Source organism: Rhineura floridana, chromosome 5 (assembly GCF_030035675.1).
Source record: "Rhineura floridana isolate rRhiFlo1 chromosome 5, rRhiFlo1.hap2, whole genome shotgun sequence".
In the NCBI taxonomy this organism is placed as follows: Eukaryota; Metazoa; Chordata; class Lepidosauria; order Squamata; family Rhineuridae; genus Rhineura; species Rhineura floridana.
The window spans coordinates 6,560,706-6,584,453 of record NC_084484.1 but is presented as its reverse complement, the minus strand read 5'-3'; the positions used below and the strand labels follow the sequence as shown (position 1 = coordinate 6,584,453).

Sequence of the window (23,748 nt, the reverse complement as noted above, 5' to 3'; positions counted from 1 at the left end):
AAAGGAACGCCTCACGCCAGGTTGGGCTCGTGGGTCCACCAGAACAGCGACTGCCGAACCTGTGGTGACAGAGTTACCCTGCGGTGGTGTCTGGATGCTATGTCGTTTTGGAAGGGTAGGAGCGCCCACTGAAGTGTGCGGGAATGATGACGTGCCCATGGCGTCGTTTGGAATGTGGACACCATCAAACCGAGAAGTGTTGCCAACTCCATCAGGTCCGTTGAGGGGGAGGATAGGACATCCAACGCTACTTTGTGAATCTTGCTGATCCTGTCTTGGGACAACATAATAAGGCCGTGTTGTGAGTCTATAGTGGCTCCCAAATGTGTAATGCGTCTGGACGGAAAGAGATGGCTCTTGGCTTCGTTGATCAGGAAGCCATGGTCCTTTAGACAGGTCAGGGTGACATGGAGGTCCTCCCATGCCTTGTGTAACGATGATGAGCAGATCAGAAAATCGTCCAGATAAGGAAAGATATGAATCCCCAGTGTCCTGAGGTGTGCCACCAGGGCAACCACGATCTTCGTGAATGTCCTGGGAGCAGACGATAGGCCAAAGGGCATAGCCCTGAATTGATAACGGTCTTGTCCCACCGTGAAGCAAAGGTACCTTCTGTGAGGGGGAAAGATTGGTATGAGAAGGTAGGCCTTCAGGTCAATAGAGGAGAGGAAGTCCCCTAGCCTCAGCGTTTCTTTGATCGAAAGTAAGGTGTCCATACGAAATTTGCAGTATTTTATGAAGCAATTTAGACCCTTGAGGTCTCACACTGGCCTGGACGAACAGTCTTTTTTCTCGATGGTGAAGAACAGGGAGTAATTTCCCAGGAATCTCTCTCCTGGTGGGACCTTCTCGATAGCTGCCATGTGTAGAAGATGGGAAACTAACCGCAAAACTTTGCCCCTCTTGTGTGGATTCGCTGATAGAGGGGATGGAATGAATCTCGGTGAGCAAAATGTTGGAGACAGCCTCCCACCGGCGAGGCGGAGGCATCAGAACTGACTCCTGTTTCCATGTGACTGGGATGCAAAGCCGAATTGACCCGGAAGGTGTTGCTGGGACTTAAGCTGGCTGCGCTGTCTGTTCCAGAAGGGATGGCTGGAGCGGGCGTCCTTCTGTCTTCCAAAGGAACGTGAGCCCTGAAAGGACTGCGACAAGTGATATGGATGGAACGAGCGACGAAAGGCTATTCTGTCATCCCTTTTTCTGGTGGATGGCATGGACTTTTTCTTTTCTTTAGTTTCCAAGACATTCGCGATGGCGGTGTCCCCAAATTATTTGCCTCCTACGTAGGGTTCTGAGGCAAGATTCAAATGAGCTGCAGGGTCTGCTTCCCAATGTCAAAGCCAAAGGGTTCTTCATGTGAAGATCCCTGCCGTCAGCGACCTTGCTGCAAACTGCATGGCATCCATAGACGCATCTGCCATGAAGGTAACTGCCTGAGAGACCTTCAGCAGAGATTTGCGCATCTGGGCTGCATCTTGCTGTGGGCCATCCAGCAGGTCTTCCAACCAAAGAAGGGAGGCTCGAGCAAACACTGAGGAGGCTGCTGCTGCCCTGATTGATAGTGCACTAGCCTCGTACACTCTTCTAAGCCCCTGGTCCATCTTGCGCTCAGTGGTATCCTTAAGGTGAGCGTCTGAGTCTTTCGGATTCAATGATGGGTTCAGTAGATTGACTATAGGCGCATCTATGAGCGGGACCTTCAGCTGATCCATGATCGGTTGTTCCAGTGTATAATATTTGTTGGCTACGAAACCAATTTTTTGAATTGCAAAGGAATGTCGAATTCTGATTTGAGCACCTTTGGGAGAAGAGAAGGAAGCTTTAGCACTCTAGACCTAGGCTTTGGATCTGGGCACACTGCTGAAACTCTTGAGGTGGATGGAGTAGGAGGATTCTCTGCAGAGGTGAGGGTAAGGGCTTCCATCGCCTTGCATAGCAGAGGAAGGAAATGAGCCTCTTGAAATATCCTAGTAGATAAAACCTCAGATTCCAACTCTCCACTCCATTCCTCTTCATCCAAGATGATCAAGTCGTTTCCTGTGTCTATAAAAGCTCCTGCTCTGGGGGCTGCAGGTGTCTGCCTTGAGATGCCGCATAGGGGTCTGGGGATGTGTGGCTAGGGGAAGGGCGTGGATTTGCCCTTAAGTGATCTGTAGGTGGATGCCGTGAGGGCTGTGAGCCCGATGTAGCTTGAGAAGACAAGTATCTAGCCAGATCCATTAAGAGGGCATCCCTAAGCTGCTCTTTCAGTTGTTGAATTGAATGTGCTGATAGTTGTAACTGCATAGGGCGAGCCTGAGTGTGAGATGAGAAGAGCCTGTGCCGTTCAGCATATTGAATCTGTTGGACAGGGATTGGTTCTTCCAAAAAACCTGTAAAGGCCTCGGGAGAGGAGGTGGTAGAAAAAATAGCATCCAAGGAAGGGTGAGACTGGCCACCTTCCTCATCAGACGGGTTTCAGGTCCCTCTGGTCCCTTGTATGGTGGACAGGAACTTGACTGTCTCTACAGGTTCCCTTATATGGGACAGGAATCCTGCCTTCCGCAGCCACCCTGCCCACCAGAATCTGAGCATCAGCCACCTTGTGCCTGACGGTAGAGGGGCGGGCCACCGCTATTTCGGAATGATCCCCCGAAGAAAGAGACTGCCCTGATCCCAGGGTGGGAAGGGGTTCTGATACTGCGCCTGTTGCCGGCGTGCGGGGAAGTGGTTTCAACCCCTTTGAGAGGTGTTTTGTTTGGTGTGTGGCTTTCCCCATCGCGGGCACACACTGTGGGACTTACAGGGTTAATGAAGGAGTCAGAGATTACATTCGAAAACATTTCCTATATAAACCTGCCACTCCCAGTGGGGGGTCGTTGAGTCAACTTCCTTCACACGCTGTAGAGCATGTCTAGAGTATAGTTAGGGACTCTAGTGAGTTGGCGTAGGGTTTCCTATGAAGCGCAATGCCTTTGATGTATCCATTACTCTAATAAAATGAGATTTACTTGCACACACACTCCAGCCTCATTCTTTCAGCTCTGGATGGGACAGATTGACTCAACCACCATCCCTACTCAAACCGGTTCTCATGGCGGATGACATGGATCAGAACGGAGCAAGAGGGGGAGTACCTATCACCATGGAAGCTTTGTATGCCGAGTTCCAGAACCTCCGAGTGACTACGCAAGCCCTACAAGCCAAGAACCAAAACCTCACAGCCACAATGCAAGCCTTGCAAGTGGATAACCAGAATCTCCATGCCTTGGTCGCCCAAGTCCAGGCTGCGGCTCCCAGGGCGGCAGCCCCTGTGAAGTCTCCAGTGGGACTCCCCGTGCGATACGGGGGCCAGAGTGGACAGTTTGCCACATTTCTAGCCCAATGTGAGTTGTACATTCAAGTGCGCAGAGCTGAGTTCCCAACTGATGACACGAAGGTGGTGTTCATCATCAGTTTATTGGAAGGGGAAGCGGCAAAATGGGCCACCCCGTATTTGATTCGCAACGACCAGATATTGCACCAGTTTGACACCTTCAAGAATAAGATGGGGGACATGTTCTGAGACCCCCAGAGGAAGGAGACGGTTGCCCGCCAGTTAGGGACCCTGAGACAGGGAAGGGGATCTGTAGAGTAATACACAAATGTTTTTCGTGTTTTGTCTCAGGAGATGGAGTACAATGACCCAGCCTTGATGTACTTCTACAGAAATGGACTGAGTCCAGAAGTGTTGGATGAACTGGCGTGCTCCACACACCCAGACTCACTGAGGGATTTGATTCAACTGAGTTTGCAAATAGACAGCCGCTTAGAAGGAAGAAAGTTGGAGCGAAGAATGGAGCCTTCATGGAGTCAGATTGCTGCTCCGCTGCCCCGTGCCCAATCCTGGCATCCCTACTGTCTCGGGAGAGGAGCCCATGCAGATTGGGGGGGCTAGACCGTGATTGACAGAGGAGGAGAGGGAAAGACGCCGGAGGGAAGGACTGTGTCTCTATTGCGGAAAGTCTGGACACCTCACCAGAAATTGTGCAGCCAAAATTGGAAGATCCCAGCTGCCGGAAAACTTCACATCCCAGCTCTCGTAGAGGCTAGAGAGTTGGGGGGTGCTACAGACACTGAGCCTCTGTTACGACCCCTTCCCTTCCAAGGGGCCCTTCTGTTGCCCATTCACATCACCCTATCCTCAGGCGAGAGCTTCTCAGCCAAGGCTATGATCGACAGCAGAGCATCCTGTTGTTTCATAGACCGAGAGTTGGTGCTACACCACGCTATTCCCACAAGAGAACTGAGTCAGCCGTTGGCAGTGGAAACTATAGATTGCCGGCCTCTGAAGTCTGGGGGGGTGACTCGGGTGACTGAGTCTGTGGAAGTGAAGGTCCCTGGGCATCGGGAAGACCTGTCGTTCTATGTGGCATCCTTGCCGCGTTTCCCGGTGGTGTTGGGTATGCCTTGACTGGGTGGGCACAACCCCACAATCTTTTGGGATGAAGCTGTAGTGGTTTTTACCTCCAAGTACTGCCATCAACATTGCCAGCCTGAAGAGGAGCCACAGGTGTTGGCAGGGGCGTCTCCCCCAAGGGAGATAACTTTGCCCGCCAAGTATGGGAGTTTTCAGGACGTCTTCGATAAAAAGGAAGCGGAGCAACTCCCTCCTCACCGGCCCTATGATTGTGCCATTGATTTGGTGCCTGGAGCACGCATCCCCGCCGGGCGGATCTACTCTCTATCTGAACCAGAGTTGGCAGCGTTAAGGGAGTTTCTGGATGCCAATTTGAAGAAAGGTTTCATTCGTCCTTCATGGTCCCCAGCTGGTGCACCCCTGCTGTTTGTGAAGAAAAAAGGGGGGAGTTCCGTCCCTGTAATGATTATCGAGCGCTAAACCAGCTCACTATCCCTAATAGTTACCCGCTGCCGCTCATTAGGGAAATGCTGGAGAGGTTGTGTTCTGCCAAAATTTTCATGAAACTGGACTTGAGAGGAGCTTACAACTTGGTGAGGATTAAGGCAGGTTATGAATGGAAGACTGCGTTTAAGACCCGTTACGGTCAGTTTGAGTATTTGGTGATGCCATATACATATTTGGTGATGTCGGGAGCACCTGGAGTCTTCCAAAATTTTATGAAGGACATCTTTCGGGACTTTGTGGACCGCTTTATGATAGTGTATTTGGATGATATCCTGATTGATTCGAATACTCCCGAGGAACACAACTCGCATGTGCGTGCAGTGCTGCAGAAGTTACGGGAACACCGTCTTTACGTGAAGCTGGAAAAGTGTGGGTTTGACCTAACCACATTGGACTTTCTGGGGTATCGGATCTCGCCAGCAGGAGTAGAAATGGACCCAGAAAAAGTTCGTTGTGTACTCACGTGGCAACCCCCCAAGACCAAGAAGGATTTGCAACGCTTCTTGGGCTTTGCGAATTACTACCATCGTTTCATAGCCAACTACTCCCATCAGACCGCACCGCTCACGGATTGCCTGAAGGGCTCAGGACCTTTCCAATGGACAGAAGCTGCACAAGAGGCTTTCGAGAGACTGAAGCGAAGGTTTGCTACCGAACCCATACTACAGCATGCCAACCCGGCGCTCCCTTTTGTGGTAGAGATGGATGCATTGGACGTTGCGATTGGAGAGGTTCTTTTGCAACCGGCCCAGAAAGGAGGAGAACTGATGCCTTGTGCCTACTTTTCCAGAAAGTTAACCGACTCTGAACAAAACTACAGTGTGGGAAAAGGAGCTATTAGCCATTGGAGATGCCTTTGAAGCCTGGAGACACCATCTGGAAGGGGCGCAGCATGAAATTGAGGTGCGTACGGACCATCGTAATTTAGAGAGTCTTCATACCGCCCGTAAACTCAATCAGAGGCAAGTGCGCTGGGCTCAGTTCTTCGCACAGTTCCATTTCAAAATTCATTATATCTCCCAAGCAATGAATAAGTGGGCTGATGCCCTCTCAAGGAAGCCAGAATTTCTGAGGGATCCCACCCCAAGATTGTTACAGTACATAATCCCTCCTGAGTGGGGAGTAGTAGGGGCCTGCCAAGATTTTTGGGAAGCTGAAGTGCATGAAGCACAACAACAGGACCCTTTTGTGCAGGAGCAGTGGGTCGAAGAGGTGCGTCACCCCAGGCAGAACAGAAGGACCTTATATTTATTGTATTTTTTATGCTTTGTATTTCTATGTTCACCGCCCAGAGAGCTATTGCTAGTCGGGCGGTATATAAATTTAATAAATAATAATAATAATAATAATAATAATAATAATAATAATAATAATATGGAAGGATGACATACTGCACCATCAGGAAGCTGTTTATGTGCCCCCCCGGAGAACTGCGAGTGAGAGTACTACGTCAGTGCCATGACGCCCCCACGGCAGGCCACTTTGGGGTCTTTAAGACCATTCAAGCTGTCACTCGGGAGTTCTGGTGGCCCAAGGTGAAGAAGGACATAGAGCATTACGTTTGCTCTTGCCCCACTTGCATGAGGGCTAAACATGCCACTGGGAAGCCACCGGGGCTACTGGAACCCCTCCCTACTCCAGGAGTACCTTGGCGAATGATTATTATGGATTTTATAACAGACCCTTCCACCTTCGCAGGGGAAAACCACAGTTTTGGTGGTCATTGATGCCTTCTCGAAAATAGCTCACTTCATTCCGTGCGCAGGGCTCCCAAGCGCTCAAGACTCTGCCAAGTTGTACGTGCAAAATGCGTATCGGCTGCACGGTCTGCCAGACAGCCTGGTTTCCAATCGGGGCACACAATTCACCTCGCGTTTTTGGCAAGTGTTGTGGAAGTTGCTGCAAAGTGAGCTGAGACTGTCGTCTGCCCATCATGCCCAAACAGATGGGCAGTCTGAGAGGGTCAACACAGTGTTGCAACAATATTTACGTTTTGTGGGGTATCAGAAGGACAACTGGATGTCCTACCTGCATTTAGCAGAATTTGCCTATAATAATGCTGTGCATTTGCACACACAACAGACTCCTTTCTTCGCCAATTTTGGCTACCACCCCCGAGCCTTCTCTGCCCCAAAAGACAGTCTCTCAGTCCCAGCCGCTGAGGATTTCTTGCAGGAACTTCACGCTATGCAACAGCTACTCCAAGAGCAACTAGAACAGGCCAAAGCGGATTACAAATGTGCAGCTGACCAGCATCGGAGAGAGGGGAACCTCATACGAGTGGGAGACCAGGTCTGGATCTCTACACGTTTCCTAGCTATGCCTGGCCGGTGTCGTAAACTGCAGAATCGGCGTGTAGGGCCCTTTGAGGTGGAGGCTCAGATTAACCTCATGGCTTACAGACTAAAATTGCCACCCACCTTCAATATGCACCCAGTCTTCCACAGGGCATTGTTGACCAAGGACACTGCCCCCCCCAACCCTCACTATCCGCGATTGGAGCCTGCGCCACCGTTGTTGGTAGAGGGGGAGGAGGAATACGAAGTAGAACAGATTTTGGACTCGCGAAAACACCGAGGGCATCTTCAGTACCTGATTCATTGGAAGGGGTACGATCCAACTGAACGTTCCTGGGAAACAGAGGAGAATGTGGACGCTCCGACTTTGGTGAGAGAATTCCATGAGGCTTATCCAGAGAAACCTAGACCTCAGGGGTGGGAAGGGTTAATGCATGGAGGGGGGAGATGATGTTGCACTGAAGCCAACTCAGAAGGCACAGGAAGGGGGGAGGCATGAGTTTCAGGCACATCCGCTGCCAGAAGAAGCAGAGCTGGGGATTGTTGTGTCTGAGCAGGATCGTGCGGGAGGGGGGCAGCCTGCTCTCCAGCCAGTTCCCACAAGTAACGCCCTTTCCAAGGAGCCGAGCGCACCGCCCCCAGTTGATGCAGAGGACTTGTGGGGGGAAGCTTCAGAGTCAGTGCCAGCTCCTCCTTTACCAAGCAGCTCCCAGGAGGATTCCAGTGTGGCACTGCCCCCTGACCTCGAGCCTGTTGCTCGGGAGCAGGTGTCTTCAGATGAGCTGTTGGATGCGCGTCCCGTCTCCTCGTTCCCGTCGCCGCGAGAAACGGACAGGGCAAAGACAGGAATTACGAAGGAGTCAGAGATTACGTTCAAAAACATTTCCTATATAAACCTGCCGCTCCCAGTGGGGGGTTGTTGAGTCAACTTCCTTCACACGCTGCAGAGCATGTCTAGAGTATAGTTAGGGACTCTAGTGAGTTAGCGTAGGGTTTCCTATGAAGCGCAATGCCTTTGATGTATCCATTACTCTAACAAAACGAGATTTACTTGCACACACACTCCAGCCTCATTCTTTCGGCTCTGGATGGGACAGGCACACTGAGGGAAAGAAACAACAAGAAACTAACACACAAGATCCAAACAACAAAATGATACAAGCCTGAACACATGGAGGCAGAGAGGATCCAACCACTTTCGGTGAAGGCAAAAGAGAAAACTAAGGACGGAGCAGGCGCAGACCAGGAACGGATCTACAGTAAAACGTCAGCAGTACTCTTTTGCCTTTAACCACTAGGTGGAGCTAATTACCCACCTGATATCATCTTTCCATGCACAGCAGAATAATTTAATAACAAAGTAATTAAAATGTTTACAAAGAAAGTCCCTCATTATTATACCCATATTGCAGGGGACAAGCACAGTATGGCTTATGCCAGCCCTGCAAAGTAGCCTAGTGTTGTCATACCCATTTTGTTGAGGGATGGGGAGGGGTGGTGGAGGTAGTGTATAAGGTAACATAGTGTTGTTAATGTGGTGTTTTGTTTTTTAAGGGAAATACATTGGGGATGGGCCTGTGAGGCTCATTGTAGCAGCAGTGCAATTAATTAAGGGCTGGAGCCAGGGCAAGAACTGAGGGTTTCACCAGTGAATGGAAAGATGTCTAAATGCCAGGTACATCTGTAAATGGACAGTAGATCTACCCATTCAGAAACAACAGAAGGGTAGGCTTGACATACAAGTTTCTCAGAGGCCAGATCTAACCAGGCCTTGCCACCACACAATCACCAGATTTGCCAGAAATGTTCTCTGATGCTAGTTATGTATATATGTTTATTTGTTTGGAATATTTACTTTGCCCCCACACTGAGAAAAATCCCTGCAGATGCCTGGGGGTCCACATAATTTGGCTTGCTTGAGCTGTTAATCTTTCATATCTTCTAAATTTTCTGCATTTTGTTATGGTTTATGACCAAACAAATAAACCAGCTTGCTTAAGTTCAACAGGAAAAAAACTGCCTCCCCTCTTTTGTGTGAGTGAGTAGGGGATGTTTCTTTTGTTATGCTGAGCGTTGGTATACATAGGGTAGGGTGGGGTGGGATAGGGGGAGAGAGAGAAGCGCCATCTCCCCAACTTGACAGAGGAGAAGGGAAGGGGATATCTCATTTGTCACACTGAAACACAAGTTTCTGCTTGCTCCAAAGCTCAGCATGACATGACATCTTTGCAGTTCATGCGGGACTGTGCACCAAACAACTGGTGCAGAACATAAAGCAAGGCAAAAAGACTTACGTTTTCTGAAAGAAAAAAAATGCCTGTCACATGCATGCCCACATACAGGACTTGCAGTATGAATTGGCCTACCTGTCTGCCTGATTTCCTAAGGATCCTATGAATATGGCAAATGCATTCACTTTGGAATTGATGGTCAAGGTTTGGGCAAACCTTGCTGGAGGGATGCCATATCGCTCAAGGTTGGCATCACTTAAGACTATGACAAAATATTCATCTGCCTCTTCTTTTGCAATGTCACGAATGGCATGCTCTGTACCCTCCAGGGTATGATCTCCACTCATACAGAACTGTGCATGGGCATGCATTATCTGAAGAACACAAGAAAGTCAACAAATATAAGAGTCACTTAAATTACAAAAAAAAGCAATTCTCCATCATTTTCAGTTGAACTGACCATTTCCATCTTTCCTGACCATTGGCAATGCTGGCTGAGGCTGATGGGAGTTGTGGTCCAACAACATCTGGTGGCCCACTAGTTGGGAAAGGCTGATCTAACCTAACTCACAAAGTTGTTTTTGTGAGGAGAAAATATATGCCGAAGGAAGATGGGATACAAATATGGAAAACAACAGCTTATCTCACTGGATTGCTGGGAACATAAGAGAAGAGTTGTGGCACAAGCGTTCTTAGGCAAACCCCTCCTGGACTGAGAAGTTGGTGGTGACTGGGTAATACATACAGGCACATGGGCTGAAAGATCAAGTGGAACTAAAGATGATGACTGTTCATTTCCGACAACTTGTTTCAAGAGAAGAGTGTGAAAAATGAATGCAATACATAAACTGCTGGAAGCTTCAAAGCATGAGTGCAGAAGAACTACTTTAACACCAGGTGTCAAAAGTTTATTTCAATACTAAAATATGTGATATTACTGACATATTTTACAACAATGATAGAGGAACAGCTGTGTGGCTCCTTAAAGACTAAAAGATTTTTGAAGTGTTATCTTCAGCTGACAGTTTTGTTATTCATCTCTGTGTCCATACCCAGAGAGAAAATCCATGAAATGTAAGAGGTCCAGGTGGTCTATGACATCTGTGCAAAGCTCAATTGTATACAAGAGAAGGACAGTAACTCCTAACAACTATAATAATTGGTAAAAACGTGGGGAAGGAAACCCCTATGTTACAGGAGGCCAATATAGGAAGACACTCCATCAAAACCAATGACATACTCCCACCCTTCCTTTCTAGTTTGCGTCTCGCTCCTGGATACCAGGCACCGCAGAATGATGCAAGAATTTCAGAGTAACGTTTACCTTCAAAATGTCTAATCTTTGCTTATTATTCTTTGGCACTTGGTCATTATCGACCAAGGCAATGTTGAAACCATCTCCTGAATGTCCAGTGATGTCGTACTGCATGGAAAAGATTTAAACAAACATATTTATGCATCATCACAAGAAAGTGTTCATTTTATTGCAAAGCAATGATTGCAGTTTGAAGCCTTGTACAACTATTTCCACCACCAATTTCTGTGCCATAAAAAAACTTGTGCTAATAGGCCAAGTTGCAAGTTAGGATTAAACTATGCACATTTATTTCTTTAGTTACATGTTCAAATTTTTCATATTGTTCAGCCCTTATAAGTTAATAGCATCAACCACTTGCATGGACAGATTTGATTCATACTGGGCAATCAGAGGAAGGGGTGTCCTTTAAAACTGCGCAGTGTCTGGTTGGCTTCCTGTCTTTCCATTTCTAGAAATATCAATTTCTATTGATTTTGACAAGATTTATATACTAATTAATCAACAAAAACTAAGCAGTTTACATAAAACAATATAAAATATTAATTAATAATACTGATAAAAATCCAATGTTAAAAACAAATGGGCACAAAATTCATTAAACTATAAACAATATCCGCAGTTTTAAAACAAATATGCATAATAAAACTCCCTGTCAAATTTACGTGACTATTAGGCTTGCCTGCAGAAAAAAACAAAAATAGTACAGTGAAGGTGCCTGCCTAATATTGATAGGCAAGGAGTTCCAGAGAATAGGTGCTGCTACACTGAAGGATCACTTGTGCTCAAATGTGGCACTTGTCAAAGTGCCAGTTCCACAGATCAGAGCAATTCAGCAGGCACATATGGGGTAAGGCAGTAAGTAAACTCGCTCCAAGCTGTTGAGTGCTTTGTATACTAACAGTAACATCTTGAATTTGGCCTGATAACAAATTGGCAACCAGTGCAGATCGTGGAGCAGGGCTGTAATATGCTGACAGGGTCTTACTCCTATCAGCAATCATGGTGCAGCAGTTTCCAGAGCAAGCGCAAGGGAAGCCCCACATAGAGTGTATTCCAGTAATCCAATCCTGGAAGTTAATAGTGGCTGGACTACAGTCCAAGAATGGTCATAGCTATCATACCAGCCAGAGCTGAGAAAAAGCACTCCTAGCCACCAAGACCAGTGACAAAGCTGGATCCAAAAGTGCATCTGCTCCTTCACGGGGAGTGCAACCCCATCCATGGCAGGCAATTGGCCAGTTTCTCAGATACAGGAACCAATCACTCATAGTGCCTCTGCCTTGCTGAGATTCAAACTGCGCTTAAATTTCCTCATCCAGCTCACCACTGCATTCAGGTTCAGGACCTGCATGGCCTTTCTTGATTCAGATGTTATGCCAAAATAGAGCTGACTGTCATCAGAGTACTGATGGCACCTGCCAATCTGCAAAAATCTACTCAGTACAGCTTTATAACTTCCTATATAATAGAAATGTAGGCCGTCATGTGGCGTGGTGGCAAAGACCGCTGGGTGAGCAGATGGCCACCTGGCAGTGGCAGTAGCCATATAGGGGCCATTGGCAGCGGCAGCCTCAGAGGCCCCATCAGCTATGACTATACAAGTCGTACAGGCCTGTTCCTCGTCGGCTGTACAGGCCACAGAAGCACCAATGTTGTCATCTGTGCAGGACCCATCGGCAGTGGCCACGCAGGTCCAGGCTGCAGAGGTGACAGAGACCCCGATGGTAGCAGAGGCTGTGCAGGCCGCATCGGCAATAGAGGCAGAAGAAGCTGCAGCAGGTTGGAGGGTTGCAGCCTGGGCAGCCCAATAGCTGAGGCAAGTGGGTTGGCGTGGGGAGTGTGGGTGCCTGGGGCAGGGCAGCAATAAGGGAGAATGTGTGTGTGTTTGTGTGTGTGCGAGATAGTGAGAGAGTAATATGTGTGTGTGTTTGAGGGTCCCTTGGGTGTGTGTCTGTGTGTTTGCGGGTGACTGGGTGGCAAGCCAAGTGAGCAGGGGGCTCTGCCCCTCTAAAGTAAAGGTGTCCCTGCACTTACAGTGCGAGTCGTTTCTGACTCTTAGGGTGACGTCTTGCGACGTTTACTAGGCAGACCATATATATGGGGTGGGATTGCCAGTTCCTTCCCCGGCCTTTCTTTACCCCCCAGCATATGCCGGGTACTCATTTTACCGACCACGGATGGATGGAAGGCTGAGTGGACCTCGACCCCTTTTACCGGAGATTCGACTTCCTCCTTCCATTGGAAACGAACTCCGGCCGTGAGCAGCGCTTTGGCTGTGTTACCGCCGCTTACCACTCTGTGCCATGGAGGGCCATACCTATCTAGTATCTAGTAGGGGATAAAATAATGCTCTGCAGCCTCACACAGTACAACTGCCAGGGGGCCAAAAAGCATTCTATCAATGCTCTTTGGATTGAGTCATGTAGGTAGTTCCAGAACTACTGTAGCACAGTTCCCCCCAATTCCCTTCCCACAGAGCTGGTCCAGGAGAACACCATGGTCAATAGTAACAAAAGCCACAGAAAGAGTGAGAAGTAGGAGCAAGATTGCACTCCTCTTGTCCTGTTTCCAATAAAGGTCATCTGTCAGGGTGACCAAGGAGGGGTTGTTCCTAGCCTGGCCTGAACCCAGATTGGAATGGGTCCTGATAATGTGTGTTACCCAAGAATGCCTTGCAGCTGCCCCATGACAAACCTCTCCACCACAAACCTCTCCACCACTGTCCCTAGGAAGGGTTTTTTGGACTAGTTGGTAGCTAGTCCAAACCAACAGGTCCAGGGCTAGTTTCTCTAGGAGTGGCTGTATTGCTGTGTCTTTCAAGGTGACAGGGACCATCCTTCACACACTGAAGCGTTAACCAAGCTCTGGACCCAACCAGTCGATTTATTATTACATTTATATCCCACCTTTCTTTCAAGGAGCTCATATGGTTCTCTCCCTCCCCATTTTATTCACACAACAACTCTGTGAGGTAGGTTAGACTGAGAGACAGTGACTAGCTCAAGTTGAGCTACAATGCTGAATGGGGATTTGAACCCTGGTTTCCCAAGTCCCTGTCTGATACTTAACCACTACACCACACTGGCTCTCTGGCAAGCCCCCTCTGCTAGATTTAATAAACAAAAAAGGCTGGAGTCAAGAGGGAACATAGTTTGGTATATAGGTGCAAGCACCTTGTCCACATCATCAGGCTGCATAAACTGAAACTGACCCCACAGCACACCACAGACTATGGCACTGAGTTCTTCAAATCAACAAGCCTTTTAAGTAGAGACCTTATCCCAGTCTGCATCTGTGTTGGAATTGCTTTTTAAGGTGTTTTTAAAGCTTTTAAAAAATATATGTTTGTTTTAATATGCTTTAAAGTCTTTTGTTTTTAAGATGTTTTAGAGTGTTTTTAGTGTTTTTGTTTGCCAGCCTGGGCTCCTTCTGGAAGGAAGGGATATTAATTAATTAATTAAATCTGCAACAACTGCCAGTTCTATCTCATTTGCATGAGAAGAAGCATACAGGTAAAACAACATCTAATGTGCAGATTTAGTGTGATGATTTAGGTCACACTCACACCATACACATTGCACTATTATTCCACTTTGAACAGTCATGGCTTCCCCCAAAGAATCTTGGGAAGTGTAGTTTGCTAAAGGTGCTGAGAGTTGTTAAGAGACCCCTATTACCCTCACAGAGCTACATAATAATAATAATAATAATAATAATAATAATAATATTTTATTGCTAGGCCGCCTATCTGGCCACCCTAGCGGCCACTCTAGGCGGCGTACAAAATCAAGTAAAATACATCATATAAAATACACATAGAAACCAAGAATCTAATATAAAATTAAACTAAAACCACCCACAGCTGTAAGCAGATAAAATTAGGCTACCCCAGGGGTCTTATAGGCCTGCCTGAATAGCCAGGTTTTCAAGGCTTGGCGAAAACTTGGCAGGGAGGGGGCATGGCGAAGATCATAAGGCAGAGAGTTCCAGAGGGTGGGGGCCACAATTGAAAATGCCCTCTCTCTGGTCCGCACCAGCCTAGCTGTTTTAACTGGTGGGACCGAGAGAAGGTCTTGAGTGGCTGATCTCGTCGGGCGGCATATTTGTTGATGCTGGAGGCGCTCCTTCAGATAAACTGGGCCGAGACCATATAGGGCTTTAAAGGTTAATACCAACACCTTGAATTGGGCCCGGTAGACAACTGGTAACCAGTGTAGATCTTCTAGCACCGGAGTGATGTGATCACGGCTATGGCTGTTCTTAATCAGACGCGCCGCCGCGTTCTGTACCAGCTGTAATTTCCGGACTGTTTTCAAGGGTAACCCAACGTAGAGCGCATTACAGTAGTCTAAGCGAGAGGAGACCAGGGCATGCACGACCCATGGGAGAAGATGGACAGGAAGGTAGGGTCGCAGCCTCTGTATTAGATGTAATTGATACCAAGCTGCCCGGCTCACTGCCAAGACCTGAGCCTCCATAGACAGCTGGGAGTCAAGGATGACCCCGAGGCTGCGGACCTGGTCCTTCAGGGGCAATTTTACCCCATTTAACACCAGGTCTATATCTCCCAACCTTCTCCTGTCTCCCATGAGCAGCACCTCAGTCTTGTCAGGGTTTAGTTTCAGCCTATTTCCTCCCATCCATTCACTTACTGACTTCAGGCACTTGGAAATGGTCTCCACAGCCAACTCTGGTGAGGACTTAAACGAGAGATAGAGCTGGGTGTCATCCGCATATTGGTGGCACCGCAGCCCAAATCTCCTGATGATGGCTCCCAGCGGCTTTACATAGATGTTGAATAGCATGGGGGAGAGGATAGAACCCTGTGGCACACCACAATTGAGAGGCCAAGGGTCTGAAACCTCATCCCCCAATGCCACCCGTTGATGTCTGTCTAAGAGATAGGAACGGAACCACCGTAAAACAGTGCCCCCTATTCCCATTCCCTTCAGATGATCTAGAAGGATACCATGGTCGACGGTATCAAAAGCCGCTGAGAGATCCAGGAGGACGAGGAATGCATGTTCTCCCTTATCCAACGCCCTCCTTAAATCATCTACCAGAGCAACAAAGGCTGTTTCAGTTCCATGTCCAGTCCTGAAGCCCGACTGGAATGGATCCAAATAATCTGCTTCATCCAAGTGTGTCTGTAACTGTGTGGCCACCACTCGCTCGATCACTTTGCCCAAGAATGGTAGATTAGAGACTGAGTGAAAGTTATTCAGCTCTTGGGGATCCAAGGAGGACTTTTTCAGAATGGGCTTTATTACCGCCTCCTTGAGGGCTGATGGTACTGCACCTTCTTCTAAGGAAGCATTCACCACTGCCTTGATCCCTTCGCTCAGTTTCTCTTTACAACCCAAGATGAGCCATGTGGGGCAAGGATCAAGCAAACAAGTGGTCGGCCTCACAGTAGAGAGCACCTTGTCCACTTCCTCAGAGGGAAGAGGCTGAAACCGATCCCACCAGACCTGAGTGCAACTGGCCGACTCTGGCACACTTCCTGTATCCACGGTATACGGAATCGTGCTCTTCAGGCGCTCAATTTTATCAGCAACTTCCAGAGTGGCTTAGCAGTCAGTGTCCCTCTTCCCAGAGATCTCCAAATTTGCTTTGGCGGCCTACAGAACAGATTAGGGATGCAGGATGGGGGAAGAGGGGGGAAGTTCCATTACACATGGAAATCCTTGCGCTGACAGAACAAGGAAGTTAGTGCTACATTGGATTCCACCCAAAGCCACTAAAGTCTGGGTCCATTTGAAAATCACCTTAAATTTCTGCTCATAATTCTCAAAAGCTTCCATAACCATGCAAACAGCTTCCATGGAACGTTCCAGCCGTCTGTCAACTCCATTGAAGCGGTACATGCTGCCAGACACATCAACAACCAGGCGGAGGCGTTTAGGCTTCTGCTGAGGGCTCCCAAGCTTAAAGAAACGAATAGTAAAGAAGATTCATGAATGTGCTTAAGTAAAAAGAGGCACATAGTTATATACTAGGTTAAAAGGAAGATTGAAAAAAATGTTGCAATGCTAAATCATACATAAGAACACTGGGCACAAATCCATCTAACTAGTTTTCAAAGAGCTTCCTAAATCACCATTTTCACATTGTAGCACATGGCAGACTGAGCTTCTTCCCACAACATCCTTTTTTGTGTATTTAATATTGACCCTGAGGAACAATTCTGGGAAAGTGAAAAGCTAGCTTTTTTGTGAACGGTATCTAGTCCTAATAAAGGTATTATGATCCTGTTAAAAGATTATTGGTAATACTTCTTTCGAGATACTGAGAAAAATCTACTGCATAGATTTAATTTCCCCATACTGGAAACAAAATCCAAGAAACATTCCACATACAACTACACAAGTTATACTTCTGCAGGTATTAAAGGGATCTCAGATTAATACTGTATTCCAAAAGCAATAAGGAACATTTTTGACACGCATTAAGGGAATAAGTCTCCTTTCATTGTAAAGCTTGTCTGCTAACATTGTAGCCTTTAAAATGCTTGAAATGAGATTCTGGGCAACACCACCCTCAGACCATAAAGTGGGTCATTTAAGAAGTGAAAAAATCTGTTTTACACTTTCTGGCATTGTCCCTGGATCTGGAAAGATATTTTACTACACATGAATAAGATGAGTCTGAATACAAATACCAAGCTACTTACAGAGAGTTTGGCAAACAGATGAAAATACTTGAAATATTTGTTTTATTTTAATGGCTTCTAATGCCATTCTTTCGACTCATCATTATTCAAATATTTTGTTTTGAATTCTCTTATTTTTCCAATGCGATTGACCAAATGACATGCTTTTCATAATTCAGTTCTTTGTCCTCATTATTTATGTTTTATTTCAATCTAGAAGGCTCACAGCAGACATAACAAGAGGGTGAAATTTATCTGGGAACACCAAACTCTCTGGAATTAAACCAGTTGTAGCTTATGACCATAGGCTGTAAAAGAACTCTGCACATCCAAATGGAGTCCTTTATGGTCAGTGAGGGTAAGGAAACTCTCCCATGAGGGCAAAGACCCAAGGGAGAGAGTCCAGTGTTCTGTGACCTCCATGCCAGACTTTCTTTCTTTCTTTCTTTCTATACTGCCCTATAGCCGAAGCTCTCTGGGAGGTTTACAGCACACCTTCCCTATTACAAGATGTTGGTATCTATTCTTTACATATTCAGAGGGTCAAATGAGAAAAGTCAGGGGGAGATCTGTAACTGGATCTCCTGTTGTTCTTTAAAAGCATACTACCTCGGAGAAAATAGCAACTTTGGAGAGGGCAATTTTTATCAGGGAAGCAGGGTAGAGGTAGTGAGGATTAACCTCCCTCAGCACTGCAGTCTTGTTGAGATTCCTTGCCCCTGCAGAAACTATTGATCTTTTTAAAAACTAGCAGGAGATCTAATCACATATCTGCTGTCATATCTGGTTGTATATTGAGTCCAGGAAAGGTAAAATCAGTTAGCTCATTATCATAAAGACATGATTGAGAAAAGATTTTTTCCAAAGACGTGTTTGGAGACCGTGCTATTTAAAGTAGAGCACATTATATAATGATAACCAAGAAACTACGGAAATGGATCCATATGAGGACTTATGGCCATCCAAACCATAATGTGTAATGTAGGCCATCACATAATTCTGGAGATTGGCACAGAGAGTCTCCAGGCCAGCCACAGCTGATAGCATTAGCACTGAAACTCCAGGATGGCATGTTGGCTGGGCTTCATGCAAGTCTCCATGCAAGCTCTGGTATATGCCCAAATAACATGGAGTCAGGGTGAATAATCGAATGGGTGGGTGCAATTTTGTAAATTACACCAAATTATCCAATAAAATGTTAGACAGACTGTGAAAAAGATATATGCCAGGAAAATAAATGAGATGAATGCACTTTAAATTTGTCTCAGTTAACTTACTTGTGGGTCATGTTCTCCCCGTCGCTTATAGATGGCTTTTTCACCTGTCAGACTGTCAATTATCTTTGCATCATCTAATTCTCCAACTGCCTGGTGCCTTAGCCACTGTCTTTCTTTCCCTTTGGCCTGCAAAAAAAAAAGGGAACACCTGTCCTTAAGATTACTTTCTTTTTTAAAATTCCTTGAAAGTATTAATGGGACTTTTCTTGCAAATTCTACAACAAGCTTGGTGCCCCAAGCATAAATAGGCAGATATTTCATGCAAAGGATGATCAGTTATTACTAATGATATAAAATATATTTTTTTCCAGCATTCATATCTTCCTACATATGAAACTTAAATTATGAATCAATTAAATGCTAACTTTTAATTAAACGACTTTCCAAGTTTTATTTAACATGTTATTTTAGCAATCTGAAAATCCGAAGTTCCAAAAGATAACTTCCCTCTTTAGTGAGCAGATCCTAGGCAAAATCATAGACCTGACATTTATAGGACCATCACTGCCCAGGGAGGGAGAGCCATCTGCCTGCTTGTGCTGTTGCTGCTGCTGCTTGGCTAACATCACCGCCCTCTCCTTCTGCAGGTTGGCACCTTGCAGGACCAGGCCCCAGGTACTCAGCCAGCTGTGGCCAATATTGTTCCACCTGTCCCTTCCTCAGAGGGGATATATAAGCCAGCTGACTGAGGTGGCTCCTGCTTTGTTTGCCTTTTTGTGGGTTTTGATTCATGTGCCTGGGAGAGAAGATTCAGAGCCAAGTGGGGAGATTTGGGGCCCCCCAATTAGTGTAGTGTACCTGTGTAGAGGGAGATATGGCATTGTGAGGAGGACTTGCCAGGTAAGGGGAACGCGGCCCAGGCAGTTAACGGCTGTGCCTTGTTCCGGTCCTCCTCACACCCGCAGGTTTGTTGGTTGCCCTGTCAGCCAGCTCTCAGGCCATGCTGCTCCTAAACGTCAGATCGGTGCATAATAAGATCTCCCTCATCCGCAATTTAATTGTGGATGAGGCAGCTGATCTGGCATGTATAACTGAGACCTGGGTGGGTGAGCAGGGGGGAGTCAGTCTCTCCCAGCTATGTCCACCAGGGTACCTGGTCCAGCATCAGGGTAGACCTGAGGGTCAGGGAGGGGGGGTTGCTGTGGTCTATAGGAGCTCCATCTCCCTCTGCAAGCACCCTGTCCATGTGACTACTGGTCTGGAGTGTTTGCACCTTATGTTGGGTCAACAGGACAGACTGGGGATTCTGTTGGTGTACCGCCCACCCTGCTCCCCAACAGACTCACTAGCTGAGCTAGCAGAGTTGGTCTCGGGTGTACTACTGAGATCCCCCAGACTGTTGGTTCTGGGGGATGTCAACATTCATGCCGAGGCCACCTTATCTGGGGCGGTTCAGGATTTCATGGTTTCCATGACAACCATTGGACTAATACGTCATTGGCCCAACACATGTAGCAGGGCATACTCTAGGTCTGGTTTTTGCAACTGGACATGGAGTTGGTGATCTGAATGTGGGGAGCCTTACATCAGTCCCTCTGTCATGGACAGATCACTGCTTGCTGAAGTTTAGACTCACAGCAGCTTTTCCCCTCTGAAAGGGTGGGGGACCTATGAAGTTGGTCTGCCCCCAGAGACTAATGGATCCGGATGGTTTCCAAAGGGCTCTGGAGAGTTTTCCGACTGATAGGGCTGGTGCTCCTGTTGAAACCCTGGTTGAACTGTGGAATACAGAAATGACCCGGGCGGTTGACATGATTGCTGCTGAGCGCCCTCTCCTGTGTAGAGCTCGTACGGCTCCATGGTATACCCCAGAGCTGAGAGCAATGCAACAATATCGGAGACAGCTTGAGTGCAGATGGAGACGAACTCCTGGTGGATGCAATTATACACTGGTAAGTGCCTATGGTAAGCTGTATTTGGGGGCAGTAAGGGCAGCAAAAAAACAATATTTTGCTGCCACTATTGAATCATCACTCTGCTGCCCAGCGGAGCTCTTCAGAATTGTCTGGGGGCTATTACACTCTGGCCCCAGGGACAAGGTAGAACCATCTGAGGCCCACTGTAATGAATTTGCTAGGCACTTCCAGAATAAAATCTTTAGCATCCGCCAGGACTTAGACTCCAGTGTTATAGCAGATGAATCAAGCGAGGTATCCAGAGCACAGCCTTGTCCCGATTTCTTGGATGAGTTTCAGTTGGTGCAGCTTGAGGACGTTGACAAGGTGCTTGGACAGGTTTGTGCAACCACTTCTGTGCTAGATCCTTGCCCTTCTTGGCTAATAAAAGCTAGCAGGGATGGAACAGCCGGCTGGGCCAGGGAGCTGCTTAATGCCTCTCTGCAAGAGGGGGTGGTCCCTGGCTGCCTGAAAGAGGCAGTAGTGAGACCACTCCTGAATAAACCCTCCCTGGACCCAGAAAATCTTAATAACTATAGGCTGGTAATGAATGTTCCATTCCTGGGCAAGGTCCTGGAATGAGTGGTTGTGGGCCAGCTCCAGACACTCTTGGATGAGACCGATTATCTGGATCCATTTCAGTCGGGTTTCAGGCCTGGTTTTGGCACGGAAACAGCCTTGGTCGCCCTGTATGGTGACCTTTGTTGGGAGAGAGACAGGGGGAGTGTGACTCTGCTGATTCTCCTTGATCTCTCAGCAGCTTTCGATACCATTGACCATAGTATCCTTCTGGGGAGACTGGCTGAGTTGGGAGTGGGAGGTACTGCATTGCAGTGGTTCCGCTCCTACTTGGCAGGTCACCTCCAGAAGGTGGTGCTTGGGGAACATTGCTCGATATCCTGGACTCTCCAGTATGGGGTTCCGCAGGGGTCAGTTCTGTCCATGTTGTTCAACATCTACATGAAACAGTTGGGTGCGGTCATTTGGAGCTTTGGAGTGCATTGCCATCAGTATGCTGATGACACGCAGCTCTATTTCTCCTTTTCATCCTCTTCAGGTGAGGCTGTCAATGTGCTGAACCGGTGACTGGCTGCGACAATGGACTGGATGAAGGCTAATAAACTGAGGCTCAATCCAGACAAGACTGAGATGCTGCTAGTGGGTGGTTCTTCTGACAGGATGGTGGATGTCCATCCTGTCCTGGATGGGGTTGCACTCCCCCTGAAAGAGCAGGTTCGTAGCTTGGGGGTTCTCCTAGAGTCATCTCTGTCACTTGAGGCTCAGGTAGCCTCGGTGGCATGGAGTGCCTTCTACCAACTTCGGTTGTTGGCCCAACTACGTCCCTATCTGGACAGGGATAACCTGGCTTCAGTTCTCCATGCTCTGGTAACCTCCAAATTAATTACTGCAATGCACTCTACGTGGGGCTGCCTTTGAAGACTGTTTGGAAACTGCAGCTTGTGCAAAATGCAGCGGCCAGATTGGTAACAGGGACCAGACGGTCCAAACATATAAAACTGATTCTGGCCCTCTTGCATTGGCTGCCTGTATGTTTCCGAGCTCAATTCAAAGTGCTGGTTTTGACCTATAAAGCCTTACATGGCTTGGGACCACAATACCTGATGGAACGTCTCTCCCGATATGAACCCACCCGTACACTACGTTCAAGATCAAAGGCCCTCCTCCGGGTGCCTACTCCATGAGAAGCTCGGAGGGTGGCAACAAGGGGCAGGGCCTTCTCAGTGGTGGCCCCCAAATTATGGAATGATCTCCCTGACGAGGTGCACCTTGCGCCAACACTGTTATCTTTTCAGTGCCAGGTCAAGACTTTCCTTTTCTCCCAGGTATTTTAGCATGTGTTTTATACTGTTTAAATTTTTAAATTGTGTTTTAAATTATATTTGTTTTAATACAAACAATGGGGCGGTATATGGCTATGGGGCGGTATACAAGTATAATGAAATAAATAAATAAATATAGAACTGAGGCATGGACAGCTGATGCAAAATGCACATATTTCTTGAGACTGTTATTCTTTGAAGTGTTGGTGATTTACTGCTTATTGGTAGATGAAAGAAAAGAAGACAATGAAGTTTCAGCTTCATTGAGCATGTGTTTAATTGGTCTTATTGTCACTGACAAAGCTTTCAGAGAATGGAAAAGAGTGGGAAGCAAGCTATTTTCAAATGTTTTAACTAGAACCATTACTCACTATCAAACACACTTTTAATAGTTAAACAAAAGTGGCTTAAGTGATGATGTGCTATTAACATGGCATTCAAAATCCATTTAGCTTTCAATTATTCAAGTAAGTAATACATGTTAGGGGGGAAGACACCAGAAGAAGCCAATGTGGCTTCCAAGAAAGCTTAGAGATGACCTGAAAACAAAAAAGGATGCATACAGGAAGTGGAATGAAGGCCAGGCCACAAAGGAAGAATACTGATAGGTAGCACAGAATTGCAGGAATGGCATCAGGAAGGCTAAAGCTGAGAATGAGCTGGGGTTAGCGAGAGATGCCAAAAGCAACAAAAAAGCTTTCTTCAGGTATATCAATAGTAAAAGACAGAGAAAAGAAATGGTGGTACAGCTACTCAGTGAGGATGGCAAAATGATAACAGATGACAAAGAAAAGGCAGAACTGCTCAATTCCTACTTTGGCTCAGTCTTCTCCCAAAAGAGGCTCTATGACCCTCCTGAGAAATGTGAAGGGGCAGGATTGCAGTTTGAGATCGACAGACTAATGGTCAAGGAATACCTAACCACTTTGAATGAGTTCAAATCTCCAGGGCCCGATGAACTGCATCCTAGAGTATTGAAGGAAATGGCTGAAGAACTCTTGGAACCACTATCTATTATCTTTGTGAAATTGTGGAGTAGGGGTGAAGTTTCGGATGACTGGAGGACGGCTAATCTTGCCCCTATCTTCAAAAAGGGCAAAAAGGGGGCACCTGGCAACTACAGACTAGTCAGCCTGATATCAATCTCTGGGTAACTTCTGGAGCAGATTATAAACTGTTAGTCTGTAAGCACTTTGAAAACAATGCAGTGATTACTACAAGCCAACTTGGATTTATCAAGAACAAATCCTGCCAGACTAATCCCATCTCGTGTTTTGATCGGGTAACCCCCTGGCAGACTGTGGGAATGCTGTGGACATAATATTTCTCAACTTCAGCAAAGCTTCTGA

General features: G+C 47.0%; 1 protein-coding gene across 3 annotated transcripts in view; it reads right to left on the bottom strand.

Moving 5' to 3' along the window:
- The window catches only part of VWA8 (von Willebrand factor A domain containing 8), a 271,730-nt gene that overhangs the window by 5,822 nt on the left and 242,160 nt on the right, over positions 1-23,748 (bottom strand). For 2 of the 3 annotated variants that reach the window (XM_061629912.1, XM_061629913.1), the window contains 4 exons: positions 18,664-18,789; positions 16,503-16,661; positions 10,741-10,839; positions 9,552-9,790 (listed from right to left, as the gene is read on the bottom strand). In XM_061629912.1, coding sequence (XP_061485896.1) covers positions 9,552-9,790; positions 10,741-10,839; positions 16,503-16,661; positions 18,664-18,789 — 623 coding nt within the window. The remainder of the gene's footprint in view (positions 1-9,551; positions 9,791-10,740; positions 10,840-16,502; positions 16,662-18,663; positions 18,790-23,748) is intronic. The other variant, XM_061629914.1, reaches the window with a different exon arrangement.